The sequence below is a fragment of the Mesoplodon densirostris genome, chromosome 3 (genome assembly GCF_025265405.1).
Source record: "Mesoplodon densirostris isolate mMesDen1 chromosome 3, mMesDen1 primary haplotype, whole genome shotgun sequence".
In the NCBI taxonomy this organism is placed as follows: domain Eukaryota; kingdom Metazoa; phylum Chordata; class Mammalia; order Artiodactyla; family Ziphiidae; genus Mesoplodon; species Mesoplodon densirostris.
The window spans coordinates 59,424,028-59,443,872 of NC_082663.1; the positions used below are offsets into that span (position 1 = coordinate 59,424,028).

Here is a 19,845-nt window from a genome sequence, read left to right on the forward strand (position 1 = left end):
AGCATTTTAGTCTTTTTTTTTTTTTACTTTGTGGATTTCAGTCTTTTTTCTTAGCACTGCATTTGCTATAGAATACATTCATTTCTTTTGCTATTAGGTAGAAATCTTAAAAGGATCTTCTAATTTTCTTATCAAGTTTACTGAAATTTTGTAAAGGATTGGAATTGTGTATGGCATGACTGTGAACATAGTTGAAAAAAATGGCTACTGTCTTGAGACACAGTGTACATTTAGTGTGAGGGTCATGGTACATGTGCTGGTGGATATACATTCATATTTTAAATGCCTTCTTGATAATTTTGAATCTTGAGGGGCTCTACTCTTGGATTGGTCATAATTTTTATTTCATAGTGTAGCTGATGAACAATTCATACTGGGATTGGGGGTCTCAATTTTGTCATTCTTGTGGTTAGTATTATCTTTAATTTGAACTTTCTTTCTGGACTCCTTAAGCCATTCATCCAGTTTGTGAGCTTAGTTTCATACACATTGATGATGATAACCCATAAGCCCATTTACGTGGGTCTACATGAACTGCCACAGGGCACAAAGTGTTGAAAATGTGGGCCGAGGAGGGCTCTGCTGTCAACCCCTTGGCCTCGTGTGACCTTCGGTCTTCTCTCAGGATGACTCATGGAATGTAACTTGTGACCTAGGAGGGTACCAGTGTCCGCATGTGTATGAACTATTAGTAAAACTTGAGGGAAATGATTTTTTAAAAAGTAAATTAAAATAGAATTCTTTATATTTTTCCTCCAGGTCAAGTGTGACCTCTGGGGGTTACTGTACTCAGAGTCACAATTCAGGTTGCTCTGTGTCTGCCTTCTTAGGAGACATCCCCAAAGTACTGCAGCTGGCTGTGGCCTGGGGACCAGAGCCAGGCTTGGCCTGGTGAGCAGAACCCTGTCCCAGATGACGCAGGTGGGTGGGTGGAGAGGGGAAAGGTGATGGGGGCTGCGAGTCTCCTTGTCTGCCCTACTCAGAGTTCTCATGCAGCCCACTCTTCACTTTCTTCCAATCTTTAGGTCTCTGTCATTCAGCTGTGAGCTCTTTGAGGGCTGGACCATACTGATCATCTTACTGGCCATTGAAGGTGTTCAATGAACCTTTCTTAAAGGATGCTCCTTTTGCCTAAGTTGCTAGCTGGTTTCCGGGTACAGATGGGATGTGTGCACCTAGTGGAGAGGTTGGTTAGCGTGACAGCGGGCTGCATCCCTCCAGACTGAACTCTCTGGCCCTCACCAAGAGGTCTTAGAACTATCTTGTCTCCACAGGCTCCTGCCTCGTCCAGCCAAGAGTGAATTTTGACCTCAGAGTAGCCTATATCTAAGTGATTAACTAAGGCAAAAATTGCAACATGCTTATGTTGGCCTTTCTTGGCTTCCTGAAATATAATTTCTATTCGGGAGCAGTCTGTGGGATAATGTTTGGGGTGATAGATTTTCCTTATGTGTGGATCTTCATGTGAAAGAAGAAAGGGAGGAGGATGTTTTATATGGAGAGCATCTTATTCCCTTGTTCTTAATTTTGTCTTTGCCAGTTGTCCTATCTAGTGGGTTACTCCTCCCTCTACGATGTTAACTAGAGGGCAGGGCGCAGCTCTGCTGGTTGGTCACACGGGGCTCCTACAATAACTCTCACTTCTATTATTTTCATTGCAGATGCGGAAGCCATGGAGCTGAACTGCAGTGAAGTACCTCTTTATGTAAGTGCCTAAGCATTGGGCTGCAGGTCTAAGTGGCCCTTTCTTGAACTTGAAACCCCTTGTGACTGAAGTGGGAAGAAATGTTCTGTTGGCTATTGAGTTGGGGCTTTTAAAAAAACAACACACAACATTACTGTCTAGTTCAAGCCTTTGCATGGAGCCCTTTAAAACTGGTTGGCTCCTGGTTCCAAAGTCTGGGTTTTAATTATATTCTCCTGAGTAACTTTTAACTGTATAACTTCTGGAAGGCAGCTCTGCTCACCACTATAACCACCAATGCTTAACTGTATAACTTTTGGACTCAGAAATACTGAGTTCATCTATGTGAATGATTTTTGAACACATTATTTTATGATATCCTGATAATAGCCAAGAATGTTTTCTGTGTGTATCTCTTTTGGGGAGAAAGTTCAGTGACCATTGTGTCAGGTAAAATCCTGAAGTAGGAATTCAAAGGGAAAAGTGCTGGGACATACATAGAGTAGGTGGGTGATTGGATGACAGAGCTGCCCGGTGAGATTCCTAGTCAGATGTGCCTTCTGGGCTGAGAGAGGATTCCAAGCTTGAGCACAGTTACTGGATGTAACAGAAGTGAGCCGATTGTCTCCCCACATAGAAAATGGCAGATGATTTTCTCTTCCTTCCTTATTTTAGGCAAAACCTCTTTCCTTTGGTGGCAGGTGGGCATGGTTTGGTGGCAGGTGGGCATGGATGTGTGTATGGGAATTGGGGTTTCAAGTGGCCTTTGAATCCTCAACTCAAGAAATACACCAAGAGTACTAGATCTAGAATAAGAATATGACCTCAATTCAGATGTATCCCGAATAGAACAGAATATCAAGGACTTGGAACAAATTTAGTCAGAATCTTAAATCAATTAAAATATATTCATTCATTTCCCCTTAACATACTTCATTACCCAGGTGGCCCTCCCTCTCTCCCTTCCACCTCTTTCCTTGCTGTCACCTCCCTTCCCCTTACACATACCCCACTCTGTTCTCTGGAGAAAGACAAAATGATAAAATAAATGGATTTCAGAATAATGAAAAAGTTGCCTTCTGGGTTACTCAGGGGTCTGGCGTATTCTCTCTCGATTGTGATTTGCAGGTTATAAAATGTATTATAGATAGTTAGACTTGGCCCAGCCATAATTAACGATTAAAAAAAAAAGACTGGTCTAAGGCTAAATTTAGAGTACTCCCAAGTCTTTTTTTTTTGTACCTTTCTCCTCCTTAGCTTTATTCATTCCACTCTGCTCTCCTACATCAAACCAAACAGATCTACAAGTCTAATGAGGATACAAAACCTGGTAGTTTTTCTTTTTTTTTTAATTGAAGTATAGTTGATTTATAATGTTGGGTTGGTTTCTAGTGTACAGCAAAGTGATTCAGTTATACATATGTATACATATATTATTTTCTTTTTTATAGTCTTTTCCACTATGGTTTATTACAGGATATTGAATATAGTTCCCTGAGCTATACAGTAGGACCTTGTTGTTTATCTATTTTATATATAGTAGTTTGTATCTGCTAATCCCAAACTCCTAATTTATCCCTCCCCCACCCCCTTTCCCCTTTCATAACCATAAGTTTGTTTTCTGTGTGTGAGTCGGTTTCTGTTTCGTAAATAAGTTCATTTGTGTCATTTTTTAGATTCCATATATAAGTGATATCATGTGGTATTTGTCTTTCTGTTTCTGACTTACTTCACTTGGTATGATAATCTCTAGGTCCATTCATGTTGCTTCAAATGGTATTATTTCATTCTTTTTTTATGGCTGAGTAGTATTCCATTGTGTGTGTGTGTGTGTGTGTGTGTGTGTGTGTATATGACATCTTCTTTATCCATTCATCTGTCAATGGACATTTAGGTTGCTTCCATGTCTTGGCTATTGTAAATAGTGCTGCTATGAACATTGGGGTGCATGTATCTTTTCAAATTATAGTTTTCTCCAGATATACGCCCAGGAGTGGGATTCCTGGATCATATAGCAACTCTATTTTTATTTTTTTAAGGAACCTCCATACTGTTTTCCCTAGTGGCTGCACCAGTTTACATTGTCACCAACAGTGTAGGAGGGTTCCCTTTTCTCCACACCCTCTTCAGTGTTTGTTGTTTATAGACTTTTTGATGATGGCCATTCTGACCAGTGTGAGGTGATACCTCATTGTAGTTTTGATTTGCATGTCTCTAATCATTAGTGATGTTGAGCATCTTTTCATGTGCCTGCTGACCATCTGTATGTCATCTTTGGAGAAATGTCTATTTACGTCTTCTGCCCATTTTTTGATTGGGTTGTGTGTTTTTTTTTTGTTATTGAGTTGTATGAGCTGTTGGGATATTTTGGAAATTAAGGCCTTGTCAGTCACATCATTTGCAAATATTTTCTCCCAGTCCATAGGTTGTCTTTTCATTTTATTTATGGTTTTCTTTGCTGTGCAAAAGCTTATAAGTTTGATTAGATCTCATTTGTTTATTTTTGGTTTTATTTCTGTTGCCTTGAGACTGACCTAAGAAAACACTGGTACGATTTATGTCAGAGAATGTTTTGCTTATATTGTCTTCTAGGAGTTTTACGATGTCATGTCTTATATTTAAGTCTTTAAGCCATTTTGAATTTATTTTTGTGTAGGGTGTGAGGGAGTGTTCTAACTTCATTGATTTACATGCAGCTGTCCAGCTTTCCCAACACCACTAGATGAAGAGACTCTCTTTTTCCTACTGTATATTCTTGCCTCCATTGTTGAAGATTAATTGACCATAGGTGTGTGGGTTTATTTCTGGGCTCTCTATTCTGTTCCATTGCTCCATATGTCTTTTATTGTGCCAGTACCACACTGTTTTGATTACTGTAGCTGTGTAGTATTGTCTGAAGTCTGGGAGAGTTATGCCTCCAGCTTTCAAAACCTTGTAGTTGATCAACATCCTGGTACAGCTATTTTAACTCAGACCTACCAGATTATGACCAGACTAGGGAAGAGTCAATACTCATTGCTTACCGAGGGAAGAGACTTAAATAGACCAAAGGAGAGCAATTTTTTTTCCTCTAATTATCAAATAATATATACTCATTAGAATAAAATGAAAAATACAGAAAGTGTTAAGAAAATAAGTCACTCATAATCTCATCCTCTGTAGATAATTTAAAACATTATTTCATCAATTTTAAGGTACAGTTTTCTCATTTTACATCTCTGAAATTGAGATGCTCTTACTTCACTGTGTATCCTGGCAGATATCATGATGGAGCTGTCATTATCTATGCATGTGTGACCTTGGTCACAATGGTTCATGTTGTTGTCATTTCAGATTACTTATGTGCCTTGCTGGAACTATTTGAATTAATTGCTTTCAAAATGATTTCACCATGAGTTGGCATTAAAAAGGCAAAGTTACTGTGTGTATAGAAAGACATGGAAAGAGCAACATGACAAATGTGGTAAAGTCTCTATAAGTAAATTTAGATGAGCTCTTTTAATAAGTATAAAATCTCACATTATGTCATACTTTGCAGTTTTGTCTCTTAGTGGAATATAAAATGCATATCATAACTGGTATCTCAGATGAAATACATTATATATTTAACATAATTGACTCATTATATATACATATATGCGTGTAATCTGCTTTTTTCACTTGATGTTTTATGTCAATATTTTTATGAATTGACCTAAGCCAACGTGGCCATTTGATCTCATGTAGGAAGGGGTCAGTGGGGAAGTATTATAATGAAAACAAGTCTTAAATTTCATCAAATAAGTAACACATAAACAAAGCAGACACAAACTAGACTCTGACTTGTTTCTGTATCTTGTGGCAGACCCCCTCTGTCACCTTCTGTCTTCAGAGGTTTCATAAATATTCACTTCTAGTTTCTCCTAGTTAACTGCAATCTGGTTTATAAACTCTTAACATTTTATTCATATTTACTGTATTTCATATATACTTATCTAAAAATATATGCAAAAATCAAAACCATCTTTAATCCTGTTATTCATAATGATCACTGTTGACATTTTTGGTATATTTGCTTCCAGAGTTTTATCTATATCTGTGTAGAATTTTATTGAAGGTTCTCTTGGCATTTATTTACATGATGTGTTTTCTCATTTGACTGATACATTGGATCTCTTAATTTTGTTGCTTTCATGTACTTTTAGCAATTCTGTCTAGCTGTCATGACTAGTTCTTTGGGAAAAACAAGATAACTCTGCTAAGTGTGATTAAGAGAGAACCCAAACAAAACTAGAAATTATGAAGATTCCATAACATATTGAGATGATATCTTAATTATAAAATAATACTAAGCATAACTGTATGCTTATGCACTGGCAAAATCTTTTGAGGCAGTTTTTTTTTTAAATATTTATTTATTTATTTTTGGCTGCATTGAGTCTTTGGTGCTGCACACTTGCTTTCTCTAGTTGTGGTGAGCGGGGGCTACTCTTTGTTGCAGTGTGAGGGCTTCTCATTGCAGTGGCTTCTCTTGTTGCAGAGCACAGGCTCTAGGCATGTGGGCTTCAGTAGTTGTGGCATGCAGGCTCAGTAGTTGTGGCTCACGGGCTCTAGAGTGCAGGCTCAGTAGTTGTGGCGCATGGGCTTAGTTGCTCCGCGGCATGTGGGATCTTCCTGGACCAGGGCTCGAACCCGTGTCCCCTGCACTGGCAGGCGGATTCTTAACCACTGTGCCACCAGGAAAGTCCCAAGACAGGCTTTAAAAATATAAATTACAAGGTTTATCTCAAGAAGAATTAAATCACATAGTGGGGCAATAATCATGGAGAAAAAAATTGATAGTAATTATTCCCCAACTTCTACCTATCCTTCACAAAAGGATACTTCATTCAAGTGGATCCTGTAAGTGATATTTTTGTTCCTTTGATTATAACCTGTTTTGATTAATCTCTTATAACATTTTTTAGTTAAAATGTTTTTGTCTTTACTTTTGGGTCATTATAGAGAATCCTTCCTACAGATGATAGATTCTTTATACCTTTAGAAAAATCAATAATGTGTCCATCGACAGATGAATGGCACATGTATACAATGGAATATTACTCAGCCATAAAAAGAAATGAAATTGAGTTATTTGTAGTGAGGTGGAGGGACCTAGAGTCTGTCATACAGAGTGAAGTAAGTCAGAAAGAGGAAAACAAATACCGTATGCTAACACATATACATGGAATCTAAAAAAAAAAAAAAAGGTTCTGAAGAACCTAGGGGCAGGACAGGAATAAAGACGCAGATGTAGAGAATGGACTTGAGGACATGGGGAGTGGGAAGGGTAAGCTGGGATGAAGTGAGAGAGTGGCATGGACATATATACACTACCAAATGTAAAACAGATAGCTAGTGGGAAGCAGCCGCATAGCACAGGGATATCAGCTCCGTGCTTTGTGTCCACCTAGAGGAGTGGGATAGGGAGGGTGGGAGGGAGACACAAGAGGAAGGAGATATGGGGATATATGTATATGTATAGCTGATTCACTTTGTTATAAAACAGAAACTAACACACCATTGTAAAGCAATTATACTCCAATAAAGATGTTAAAAAAAAATCTATGGATGTAAGTCTTTGTTTCTCCCCCTCATACCTTTTGTTTGGATCCGTGAAAACTTCCAACTTCTTTTTTAACGTTTTATCCTTTTGTCTTTCAGTATTGTTTGCCCCTTCTAGAATAGCTGATATTCTAGGGTTAGACTGTTCTAGCCATTTTTTTTTTTTTTTTTAGTCTGAATTCTGGTAGCATGTTTTCTTTTCTATGTAAGCTTTCTGTACTGTTAAGTTTATTTCCTGCTTGCCAGAACAGTTTTAGACCATTACTTTGTTTTTAGTTTTTGTGTAGTATTTTCAAATCTTGGCCTGTTTCTTCTTATGCCCACATAGTTTTACTGTGAGCACAAAGCAGGAACTTAATTTTTTCCCTCTATCTCCCAGGAATCTGTTTCAGAGGGAGGGAGGCAGTCTCTGATTCTGTGTGCTTTAAATTTTTTTGACCATTTTGGGGCAAACTTTTTTCTCCTTTTTTTTGGGGGGTGTGGACAAACATTTCTGTTTGGTTATCTTTAGGAAGGAGGCAATCTTAGTATTGGGAATGCAGGAATATTCCCGAACTCAGCCACAGACTTATGCTAATTTTTAAAATGAGCCATGGAGGTCCACTGAGTTGCTATTTCAGGAAAAGAGAAACACTGTACTATAATAAGATTAGAGAAGAAGCAGGAGTTGGCAAGACTGGTAGCGAAGAGTTTATAATATTTGATTTGCAAACCTTAGGGATATAAGCATTACAAATCCAGTTTTCAGCCTCTGAGCAGCTTCCTGCATCTGTACTTTAAGGGGCACTAGAGGAAGCAGCTCTGGAAGGCCAGGCTGTTTGTTCCCAGTAGAAAAGGTAGCAGAGGCATGCCATCTGATTTGAAGTCTAGGCTTAATTTTTAGATAGAATGGTAACATGGTTTTAGGAGGAGATGTTTTAAGCTAGCAAAGAGTCGTAGTGAAGAAGCTAATGAGAAATGTGAAAGCCTGGAAAAATGTAAATTAGAATTATTATAACTGATCTAAGATACTTGTATTCTAGCTTAACACTCTTTTAATGGACACCACTTGGGAACTTAAATCCTATATTTGAAGTCATAAAGTTATTTTTTTATTTTAGGTTGTTTTTAGTCTTATTTTATTTTCTAGTCTGTATATAAAGAGAGGAAATGATGCAAGTACAGCTTGAAAAGAGATTTTGCTTACTGAGTATCTGATTGAATTTTGAAAGAGAAAGCGATTGTAAGCCAAATTGTATGTTTTTGCTGAATTTTTTTAAAAATTGAAGGATAGTTGATTTACAATATTGTGTTAGTTTCAGGTGTGCAGCATAGTGATTCAGTGTTTTTTGTTGTTGTTGTTTCTTTTACAGATTATATTCCGTTGGAGGTTATTTTTGATTACTTTTTAAATTGAGTTTTCTCTAAGTTTTTGTGGATTAAGGAAGGTTATAAAACACATGTTGTACTTATGTACTTCATCCAAGAACTTCCTTTTCCACATTAATTATATTTTAATTTTTATATAAAGTGTACTTAGCATTCATCTTTCCAAAAATATCAGTTCAGTGCTGTGAACAAAATAGAAGAGCTTTTCCTTGTGAAATTGTTGTTTCCAAAGATTCTTTTTTCCTCAGTAAAATAGCTTTATTTTAAATGATTATTTAAATCACACTTGCTCATTATAAAAAAAAAATAAGAAATTACCAAGAAGAAATTACCAAGGAGAAAGATCCCTTTAAATTTCTCCTTTGGGAGAATTTTCATTAGTGTTTTGATGACAGTCCTTTCAGGAATTTGTTTTTGCATATCTGTACACACATCCACACCCCTGCCCCCACGATCCATAAAAGGAATCGTAGAGAAAAGCTGTTTATGTTATCTTGCATAGATCCCCATTATTCTCTCCCCCATCATATCTCTGCTTCTGTCCCACAGGTAACTCTTTCTTTTTTTTCCACTGTTTTTTTTTTTTATGAGTTTCTGCATTATAACAAAGTGAATCAGTCATACATATACATCTGTTCCCACATCCCTTCCCTCTTGCGTCTCCCTCCCTCCCACCCTCCCTATCCCACCCCTCCAGGCGGTCACAAAGCACTGAGCTGATCTGAAACCTATTGCAGTCACTCTCAGCAGCATTGGCATCCTTGGGAAACTTGTTGGAAATAGAAATTCTCAGACCTCACCCTAGACCTACTGAATCAGACACTCTGGGCATGGGGCCCAGATATCTGTGTTTTAACAAAACCTTCAGGTGATTCTGATGTGTGCTAATGTTTGAGAATCATTGACTTAGTGTATATATTTCTACATTTTTCTGTGCTCATACAACCCTACACATACATATATATAGATACAAGCTTTAATAAAACCATTTAAAAAAATCTGGATCAGAGAATTCCCTGGTGGTCCAGTGGTTAGGACTCTGCACTTCTAATGCAGGGGCCATGGGTTCAATCCCTGGTCGGGGAACTAAGATCCTTCAAGCTGCATGGTGCAGCCAAATATATATATATATGGATCATATTATATAAACTTCTGTATCTTTTCCAACTCAGCATTACTTTGTGGAAATTCCTGCAAGTTGTCAGGTGTAGCTCTAATTCATTCTATTTAATAAATGGGTGTGGATCAAGACACTTCTCTGTGGATGGGTATTCACTAGACATCCTCGTCCATATGTCCTTATTTATCAATACTTTCATCTTTATGGGATAGATTCCCAGGAGTGGAATTGCTGGATGCAGGATGTACATACTTCAGGTTTTAATGATTTCTTTGCAAATGAGGTATACGTGTTCACATTTTATTCAACAACTTTCAGATATATTTAATATCTAGTTCTTTAGCCCTAACAACTGTGATAATTATGAATTGGGAGTTATAAACTCACTTTTACTGTGCAAAGGTAGCATGTTAAGTTTTGTGTTAAGTTTTATAAAAGTTCAAAAAATTCCCTTGTTTTAATCTTTTTTTTTTTTTTTTTTGCCATGGTGCTTCATTTCTGCTCTTTCTTGGATTCTGGCTAATATGAGCATCTAACCCATGGAGACTTCTACAACATCTGCAAAGGGTGTGTCTGTGGAACTTTGCGTGTGGGCTCTTGCTCTCTTCCACCCTTTAGATGTGTTAATCGTAGCAGTTGACTGAGAAGAGTAATCATTTCTTTCTCCTGAGGCTGCAGATTGTATAACGGTTTGGACGGGGTTTTAGCTTCAGTAGCTTGTTGCCAGCTGGATCTAAATGGCTTCCCTTTTCCCTTAGCATTTTGTGTTTGTTATTCTTTTATTCTGAGTCACAGTATCCTGCTGAGTTTGGTCCCAAGTATATTGGTTGCTATTGGGCTTATTGTATGTAACTGAAGGGGTAACCTGATGTTTGCTGATCACTTCACGTAGTTGAGCTAAACCTCCTCCATTCAACCACTTCTATTTCTGAGGCTTGGTACACTCTCCTAGGCCCCAGCCTTCTGGAGGGGGGACCCTAGGACAGGACCCAGGGAGGCAGTTTCCTATTGAGGCTGCAAGTGACTTGGTTGCTTTGTTCTGCACTCACCTGGCGGACGCCTCCTTCCCGCAGATTCCTTCTGGCTTCTGGTTCCTGTTGAAGGAAATCCTGTCCTCCAGATGCTGCCCCTTCTCTGCTTGTGGCTCTCTGTCCCCTCATGGGCTGCCTGTGATCAGCCTGTCTTAACCATCAACTTGGAATCTTAGTATGTGAAGGCACCTTAGAGACCTTCGCCTGGCCACCCGCCCTTTGCAGATGAGGAAATTCAGGTTCCGAGCAGGAGAGTCACTTATTTGACTAGTTAACTCAGCTGGTTTGACACTCAGGATTTGTAAATGATGTATTGGAAGCCATAACATTTTTTTGCTCAGAAAGTTTGTTAGTGGCAGATCCACGGTAAGCCTGGGATTTTCCCACCTTCACCGGCTAATCAAAATGACCTTCTCCATTGCATTGCTTCTGCACTTCATTTCCCCATTGGCCAGGTACCATTTTGTCCTTTGCCACCCTGCAGTCTTCCTTTGAGATTTACAATGTGAAGAATGGTGCTACTTCTTGGACCTTCAATTAAAATATCTCCCTTTTCTTACACTTTTTTTGTCCTGCTGGAGGATGCTGCTTGTAACTAAGTCTAGGCAACCCTGACCCTCTAAAGCTCATTTGCTCACAAAAAGGCTGGGCCTGGTAACTGATGGTGATTTGTGCCATCAAGCTCTCAAGCTCAACTTAATATAAATTTCACTAGTTCGGGTGTCAGGGCACAGGCGAGGGTATCTTTTAGCACATGTCAATACAGCTCATTCTGGCTTTGAGAAGGGAGTCAGGAGGGGCTTTTGACTGAGATGAACTTCTGGATCACACGTTTACTTTGTGCAAATTTGTTTTTAGGAAATTATACTAATGTTAGCTGTGTTTTGACTTAAACATGGCAGCCTGAGCATCTCAACTAATTTCTACCTGTTGGGTGGCATCCTCCATCATTGTCTGAGCTGGGCCAGCTGAAGTCAGCTCTCCTTGGTGGTTCTTACTTTCTACCAACTTAGCTTGACCTTTTCCTGGCTGGTCTTTCTCTGCCTGGTCCTGCTTTTACTTTTTTGCCTTTTCTCCTGTTTTCCTTAAGGAGGCGGCAAACCAATTCCGAAGCAGCATGTTGTTCTAGCCACACAGCAGGAGAACCGTGGTAGCTACCCTGTCTGGCGAGCAGCCACAAGATGTCAGTTCTTGTGAAATCTTGAGCTCCTTAGCTGCTACAAGAGATTGCTTGATGGTTCTGGCAGGCAGGGAGGGGAAAAACCACTTCTTAGACTCTAGCAAAACCTTTGACTTAGAGACGTTACATAAATCCTCCCTTAGCTTCGTCCCTGTCCAGATTCTTAAAGAAACACTACTGTTTCCTCTCAGTACAATGGCACTTCATGATGACCTCTTCTGTTGTCACCGTGAGATGACAGACTTCTGTGAAAAGGCCTGAAGGTAAAATGTACAACTGCAGGAAACTGCAGGAAGAATTAGCCCCAGCACTCAGCATATTTGAAGGAATGTCTTTGCTGGTGTGGGCTGGGGGCTGTGGGTACCCAAGTACCAAGTGTTCTTAAAGTCTGATTGTCTCACTTCCCATATTTCAGTGGCAGCCCTCACAATTTTGGGTAATGTGCAGTCTTGTATTTTCCAACATAGAACTCGCAGGAACTAACATTTTTGTTCTATTTGATTTTTTTTAAAAGATGTATTACCATCTTAAGCAAGAATTTTAGGCATGACGGGTGTGGGTCAGATTTTTCTTTGGGAGAACCCTCAGTAGAAGAAATAAGGTGTGAAGCAGTAAAAATGTTTTAGTTTCACATTCTGGAAAGGCAGCTCTTCTAGAAGGTGTGATATATAGAGATTCTACGTTATCAACAATTCCTTCCCCTCACCCCTGAGCGCGTGTGCTGTTTGGTTTGAATACTGTTGTCTCCAACTCCTGCCTCTTTTTCCTCTCCATAACTTGATGTAGTTTGGCTTTAACCTTGTTTGTTTGTTTTTCTGAAAGTAGACTCACTCACGAAGGGCACTAATTTGGCTCTTGCTTCATCTAAGGTTTTTTCTTAAGTCCCCATGTGGTGCAGTGCACTCTTCGAGTCACTAAGGGTGTAGTGGAGAGGGAAACAGAAAAGGTCGTGGGACCTCACTCTGCTAGAGTCCACTTCAGAGTTGGAGAGACAGACAATGAGTAGGTAAACAAATAAAGACATAAGAATTTCAGCTAGCAGTGTGCGTTAGGACAATCCAGCAGTATGATATGGTAGAGAATGGTGTGTGTGTGAGAGATTTGATAGTTTAGGAACCAGAATCCCCTGAGAGCCTTCTAGTAGAAGGAACAGAAAACACAAAGGCCCTGAAGTAGGAATGAACCTCATGTATCTGAGGGACAGCAAAAGGCCAGTGTGGCCGGCGCATCCCGAGTGAAGGAGAGGAGGCAGGTCAGAGAGGTGGGTGAGGTCATTCACGGAGAGCTTTGTGGCCAAGGTGATGAAATGAGAAGTCGGTGTGGGCGTCTCGGCGGGGAAGCTGCCTGATCTGATTTATACTTTAAAAATGTATTCTCAGTGTCCTCAAACTCCGCTGGTCCTCTTTCAAGTTGTGCTCTTTCTTTGTCTGTTGCACTTTCTTCTCATCTGCTGATGTGGGCGTTCCCCGGGCCCACTCCTTTCTCCTCTCTTTCAAGGCAGCTTATCTCTCCTTGTTTTTTCAACCACAGCTCCTCCACGAAGACTCCCACACGCGGGCCCTCCTCCCGACCTCTGCGCCTGCTGCATCTTCTGTTTCCAGCTGGCCCGTTTGCTCTTTCCACTCAATTATCCAGCCTTGGCTTCAAATCCAGACTGTTATATTTAAAAAAACTTTTTCAAGTTCTCCTCCAAACCAACCCCCTTTCTAACTTCCTGATTTCTGTTACCATACCCCCATTCTCCCAGGCACAGTGGCTTTAAATTGGAGTTTTCCTTATTCCTCTGTTACTGTCTTCTGCACTTGATCAGCCATCAAGACGTGTAGATGGTCACGACTATCTCTTTTCTCTCCTCTGCTGTGATTCTAATTCATCTTTGGATTGCTGCCTTTAGCCTCTTCAGAGATGCCTGTTTTGTAACTTTGAACACTTTACTCTCCCACTCAGATATGGGTTATCATCTTGCATTTGTCTCTTGCTTTGTAGCCATATCCTCTTTCTGTTCTAATGAGACAAGTCCCCTCTCTATCTTGGTGGGCTTTCTTCATTCTCTTATTTGCAGAACTTTGCCCAAGCTGCTCCAGTTCCATAACCAGGAATAGCCTCAGGTAGGGATGGGACACAGTGTTGTATGTAGGTTACAACACTAGAAAGCTGTGCATTAGGTATCTTTTTGGCAATATTCTAAGGCTTGGATTCACTTTATGGGTTAAGCTACCATTTTGGAAGCTGTTGCTTTTCTTTTTTTTCTTTTCCCATCTTTTCTTTTTTTGAATTTCTGAATTTTATTTTATTTATTTTTTATACAGCAGGTTCTTATTAGTTATCTATTTTATACATATTAATGTATACATGTCAATCCCAATCTCCCAATTCATCCCACCACCTCCACCCGCCCCGCCACCGCCGCTTTCCCCCCTTGGTGTCCATACATTTGTTCTCTACATCTGTGTCTCTGTTTCTGCCCTGCAGGCAGGTTCATCTGTACCATTTTTCTAGGTTCCACATATATGTGTTAATATACGATATTTGTTTTTCTCTTTCTGACTTATTTCTCTCTGTATGACAGTCTCTACATCCATCCATGTCTCTACAAATGACCCAGTTTCATTCCTTTTTATGGCTGAGTAATATTCCATTGTATATATGTACCACATCTTCTTTATCCGTTTGTCTGTCAATGGGCATTTAGTTGCTTCCATGACCTGGCTATTGTAAATAGTGCTGCAATGAACATTGGGGTGCATGTGTCTTTTTGAATTATGGTTTTCTCAGGGTATATGCCCAGTAGTGGGATTGCTGGGTCATATGGTAATTCTATTTTTAGTTTTTTTAAGCAACCTCCATACAGTTCTCCATAGTGGCTGTATCAATTTACATTTTCACCAACAGTGCAGGAGGGTTCCCTTTTCTCCACACCCTTTCCAGCATTTGTTGTTTGTAGATTTTCTGATGATGCCCAGTCTAACTGGTGTGAGGTGATACCTCATTGTAGTTTTGATTTGCATTTCTCTAATAATTAGTGATGTTGAGCAGCTTTTCATATGCTTCTTGGCCATCTGTATGTCTTCTTTGGAGAAATGTCTATTTAGGTCTTCTGCCCATTTTTAGATTGAGTTGTTTGTTTTTTTGCTATTGAGCTGCATGTAAATTTTGGAGATTAATCCTTTGTCAGTTGCTTCATTTGCAAATATTTTCTCCCATTCTGAGGGTTGTCTTTTCGTCTTTTTTATGATTTCCTTGCTGTGCAAAAGCTTTTAAGTTTCATTAGGTCCCATTTGTTTATTTTTGTTTTTATTTCCATTACTCTAGGGGGTGGGTCAAAAAAGATCTTGCTGTGATTTATGTCAAAGAGTGTTCTTCCTATGTTTTCCTTTAAGAGTTTTATGGTATCTGGTCTTACATTTAGGTCTGTAATCCATTTTGAGTTTATTTTTGTGTATGGTGTTAGGGAGTGTCCTAATTTCATTCTTTTACATGTAGCTGTCCAGTTTTCCCAGCATCACTTATTGAAGAGACTATCTTTTCTCCATTGTATATCCTTGCCTCCTTTGTCACAGATTAGTTGACCATAGGTGCATGGGTTTATCTCTGGGCTTTCTATCTTGTTCCATTGATCTGTATTTCTGTTTTTGTGCCAGTACCATATTGCCTTGATTACTGTAGCTTTGTAATATAGTCTGATGTCAGGGAGTCTGATTCCTTCAGCTCTGTTTTTTCCCTCAAAACTGCATTGGCTCTTCGGGATCTTTTGTGTCTCCATACAAATTTTAAGATTTTTTTGTTCTAGTTCTGTAAAAAATGCCACTGGTAATTTGATAGGGATTGCACTGAATCTGTAGATTGCTTTGGGTAGTGTAGTCATTTTCACAATATTGATTCTTCCAGTCCAAGAACATGGTATATCTCTTCATCTGTTTGTGTCATCTTTGATTTCTTTCATCAGTGTCTTATAGTTTTCTGAGTACAGGTCTTTTCCCTCCTTAGGTAGGTTTATTCCTAGGTATTTTATTCTTTTTGTTGCAATGCTGAATGGGATTGTTTCCTTAATTTCTCTTTCTGATCTTTCGTTGTTAATGTATAGGAATGCAAGAGAATTCTGTGCATGAATTTTGTATCCTGCAACTTTACCAAATTCATTGATTAGCTCTAATAGTTTTCTGGTGACATCTTTAGGATTCTGTATGTGTAGTATCATGTCATCTGCACACAGTGACAATTGTACTTCTTTTCCAATTTGTATTCCTTTTATTTCTTTTTCTTCTTTGATTGCCGTGGCTAGGACTTCCAAAAGTGTTGAATAATAGTGGCAAGAGTGGACAACCTTGTCTTGTTCCTGATCTTAGAGGAAATGCTTTCAGCTTTTCACCATTGAGAATGATGTTTTCTGTGGTTTTGTCGTATATGGCCTTTATTATGTTGAGGCAGGTTCCCTCTATGCCCACTTTCTGGAGAGTGTTTATCATAAATGGGTGTTGAATTTTGTTAAAAGTTTTTCTGCATCTATTGATATGATCATATGGTTTTTATTCTTCAGTTTGTTAACATGGCATATCACATTGATTGCTTTGTGTATATTAAAGAATCCTTGCATCCCTGGGATAAATCCCACTTGATCACGGTGTATGATCCTTTTAATGTGTTGCTGGATTCTGTTTGCTAGTATTTTGTTGAGGATTTTTGCATCTATATTCATGAGTGATATTGGTCTGTAATTTCCTTTTTTTGTAGTATCTTTGTCTGGTTTTGGTATTAGGGTGATGGTGGCTTCATAGAATGAGTTTGGGAGTGTTCCTTCCTCTGCAATTTTTTGGAAGAGTTTGAGAAGAACGGGTGTTAGCTCTTCTCTAAATATTTGATAGAATTCATCTGTGAAGCCCTCTGGTCCTGGACTTTTGTTTGTTGGAAGATTTTTAATCACAGTTTCAATTTCATTACTTGTGATTGGTCTGTTCATATTTTGTATTTCTTCCTGGTTCAGTCTTGGAAGGTTATACCTTTCTAAGAATTTGTCCATTTCTTCCAGGTTGTCCATTTTATTGGCATAGAGTTGCTTGTAGTAGTCTCTTAGGGTGCTTTGTATTTCTGTGGTGTCTGTTGTAACTTCTTTTTTATTTCTAATTTTATTGATTTGAGTCCTCTCCCTCTTTTTCTTGATGAGTCTGGCTAAAGGTTTATCAATTTTGTTTATCCTCTCAAAAAACCAGCTTTTAGTTTTATTGATCTTTGCTATTGTTTTCTTTGTTTCTATTTGATTTATTTCTGCTCTGATCTTTATGATTTCTTTCCTTCTACTAACTTTGGGTTTTGTTTGTTTTCTTTCTCTAGTTCCTTTAGGTGTAAGATTAGATTGTTTATTTGAGATGTTTCTTGTTTCTTGAGGTAAGCTTGTATTGCTATAAACTTCCCTTTTAGAACTGCTTTTGCTGCAACCCATAGGTTTTGGATTGTGTTTTCGGTGTAATTTGTCTCTAGGTATTTTTTTATTTCCTCTTGGATTTCTTCAGTGATCTCTTGGTTATTTAGTAATGTTTTGTTTAGCCTCCATGTGTTTGTGTTTTTTACATATTTTTCCCTGTAATTCATTTCTAATCTCATAGTGTTGTGGTTCAAAAAGATGCTTGATATGATTTCAGTTTTCTTAAATTTACCGAGCCTTAATTTGTGACCCAAGATGTCATCTCTCCTGGAGAATGTTCCATGCACTTGAGAAGAAAGTGTAGTCTGCTGTTTTTGGATGGAATGTCCTATAAATATCAATTAAATCTATCTGGTCTATTGTGTCATTTAAAGCTTGTGTTTCCTTATTAATTTTCTGTCTGGATGATCTGTACGTCAGTGTAAGTGAGGTGTTAAAGTCCTCCAGTATTATTGTGTTACTGTTGAGTTCCTCTTTTATAGCTGTTAGTAGTTGCCTTATGTATTGAGATGCTCCTATGTTGGATGCATATATATTTATAATTGTTATATCTTCTTCTTAGATTGATTCCTTGATCATTATGTAGTGTCCTTCCTTGTCTCTTGTAACATTCTTTATTTTAAAGTCTATTTTATCTGATATGAGTATTGCTACTGCAGCTTTCTTTTGATTTCCATTTGCATGGAATATCTTTTTCCATCCCCTCACTTTCAGTCTGTATGTGTCCCTAGGTCTGAAGTGGGTCTCTTGTAGACAGCATATATATGGGTCTTGTTTTTATATCCATTCAAACAGCCTGTATCTTTTGGTTGGAGCATTTAATCCATTCACGTTTAAGGTAATTATCAATATGTATGTTCCAATTACCATTTTCTTAATTGTTATGGGTTTGTTTTTGTAGGTCCTTTTCTTCTCTTGTGTTTCCCACTTAGAGAAGTTCCTTTCACATTTGTTGTAGAGCTGGTTTGGTGGTGCTGAATTCTCTTAGCTTTTGCTTGTCTGTAAAGCTTTTGATTTCTCTGTGGAATCTGAATGAGATCGTTGCCCAGTAGAGTAATCTTGGTTGTAGGTTCTTCCCTTTCATCACTTTAAATATATCATGCCACTCCCTTCTGGCCTGTAGAGTTTCTGCTGAGAAATCAGCTGTTAACCTTATGGGAGCTCTGTTGTATGTTATTTGTTGTTTTTCCTTTTTTGCTTTCAATAATTTGTCTTTAATTTTTGTCAGTTTGATTACTATGTGTCCTGGCGTGTTTCTCCTTGGGTTTATCCTGCCTGGGACTCTCTGCGCTTCCTGGACTTGGGTGGCTATTTCCTTTCCCATGTTAGGGAAGTTTTCGACTATAGTCTCTTCAAGTATTTTCTCCGGTCCTTTCTCTCTCTCTTCTCCTTCTGGGACCCCTATAATGCGAATGTTGTTGCATTTAATGTTGTCCCAGAGGTCTCTTAGGCTATCTTCATTTCTTTTCATTCCTTTTTTCTTTATGCTGCTCTGCGGCAGTGAATTCCTCCTTTCTGTCTTCCAGGTCACTTATCCATTCTTCTGCCTCAGTTGTTCTGTTATTGATTCCTTCTAATTTATTTTTCATTTCAGTTATTGTATTGTTCATCTCTGTTTGTTCTTTAATTCTTCTAGGTCTTTGCTAAACATTTCTTGCATCTTCTCTATCTTTGCCTCCATTTTTTTACGAAGTCCTGGATCATCTTCAGTATCATTATTCTGAACTCTTTCTGGAAGGTTGCCTGTCTCCACTTCATTTAGTTATTTTTCTGGGGTTTTATCTTGTTCCTTCATCTGATACAAAGTCCTCTGCCTTTTCATATTGTCTATCTTTCTGTGAATGTGGTTTTCCTTCCACAGGCTGCAGAATTGTATTTCTTTTTGCTTCTGCTGTCTGCCCTCTGGAAGCTCTTCCTTATCTTCTGGGTATGTTGGCAACAATCAGGGTGTATTGCTACCCCATGGTGCCTTGGGTATAGCCTGTGCCATGAATTACTGGGCTTTCCAAAGGTGAGGTTAATTTGGAGAGAATTACAGCTCCCTGCTTAAAAAGATGAATTAGAAAAATTAAATTGCCATTAAATAATACTAGATTCACACTTAAGTAGGGCAAATCATTTGGGGCAAAGTAGACCCTTGGCTCCAATGAAATAGCTTAAAAACCAAACATTTCTAATAAACCTGTCATGTGCTAAACACTATACAGTATACTCTTTAATGAGTTCTTATTTAATTTTCCAAACCCTGTGGGATAGGAATTATCTCCATTTATAGATAAGAAAATTGAGGTTCAGGGAAGCAGGGTGGTGTTCCTTCATTAACATGTATTTATCTGGGCCAATATCTGGGTTTCTTGCTGAACTGAGTGAGGTATGGCCACCCAGCTGAATTCTTTTGGAACTTGGATTTCAACCCCAGATTTTCTGACTCTCAGTCCAGGGCATTCTCAGTTATACCAA

The 19,845-nt window shown here is 38.6% G+C and overlaps 1 protein-coding gene and 1 non-coding gene across 4 annotated transcripts in view; both read left to right on the forward strand.

Moving 5' to 3' along the window:
- Positions 1-19,845, forward strand: part of ARHGEF28 (Rho guanine nucleotide exchange factor 28) — a 311,840-nt gene that overhangs the window by 53,221 nt on the left and 238,774 nt on the right. For all 3 annotated transcript variants that reach the window (XM_060093040.1, XM_060093041.1, XM_060093042.1), the window contains exon 2: positions 1,662-1,705. In XM_060093040.1, coding sequence (XP_059949023.1) covers positions 1,673-1,705 — 33 coding nt within the window. In that variant the 5' untranslated portion in view covers positions 1,662-1,672. The remainder of the gene's footprint in view (positions 1-1,661; positions 1,706-19,845) is intronic.
- On the forward strand, positions 9,649-9,721 carry TRNAR-UCU (transfer RNA arginine (anticodon UCU)). Its single transcript has one exon. It is a non-coding gene; the product is annotated as a tRNA-Arg (tRNA).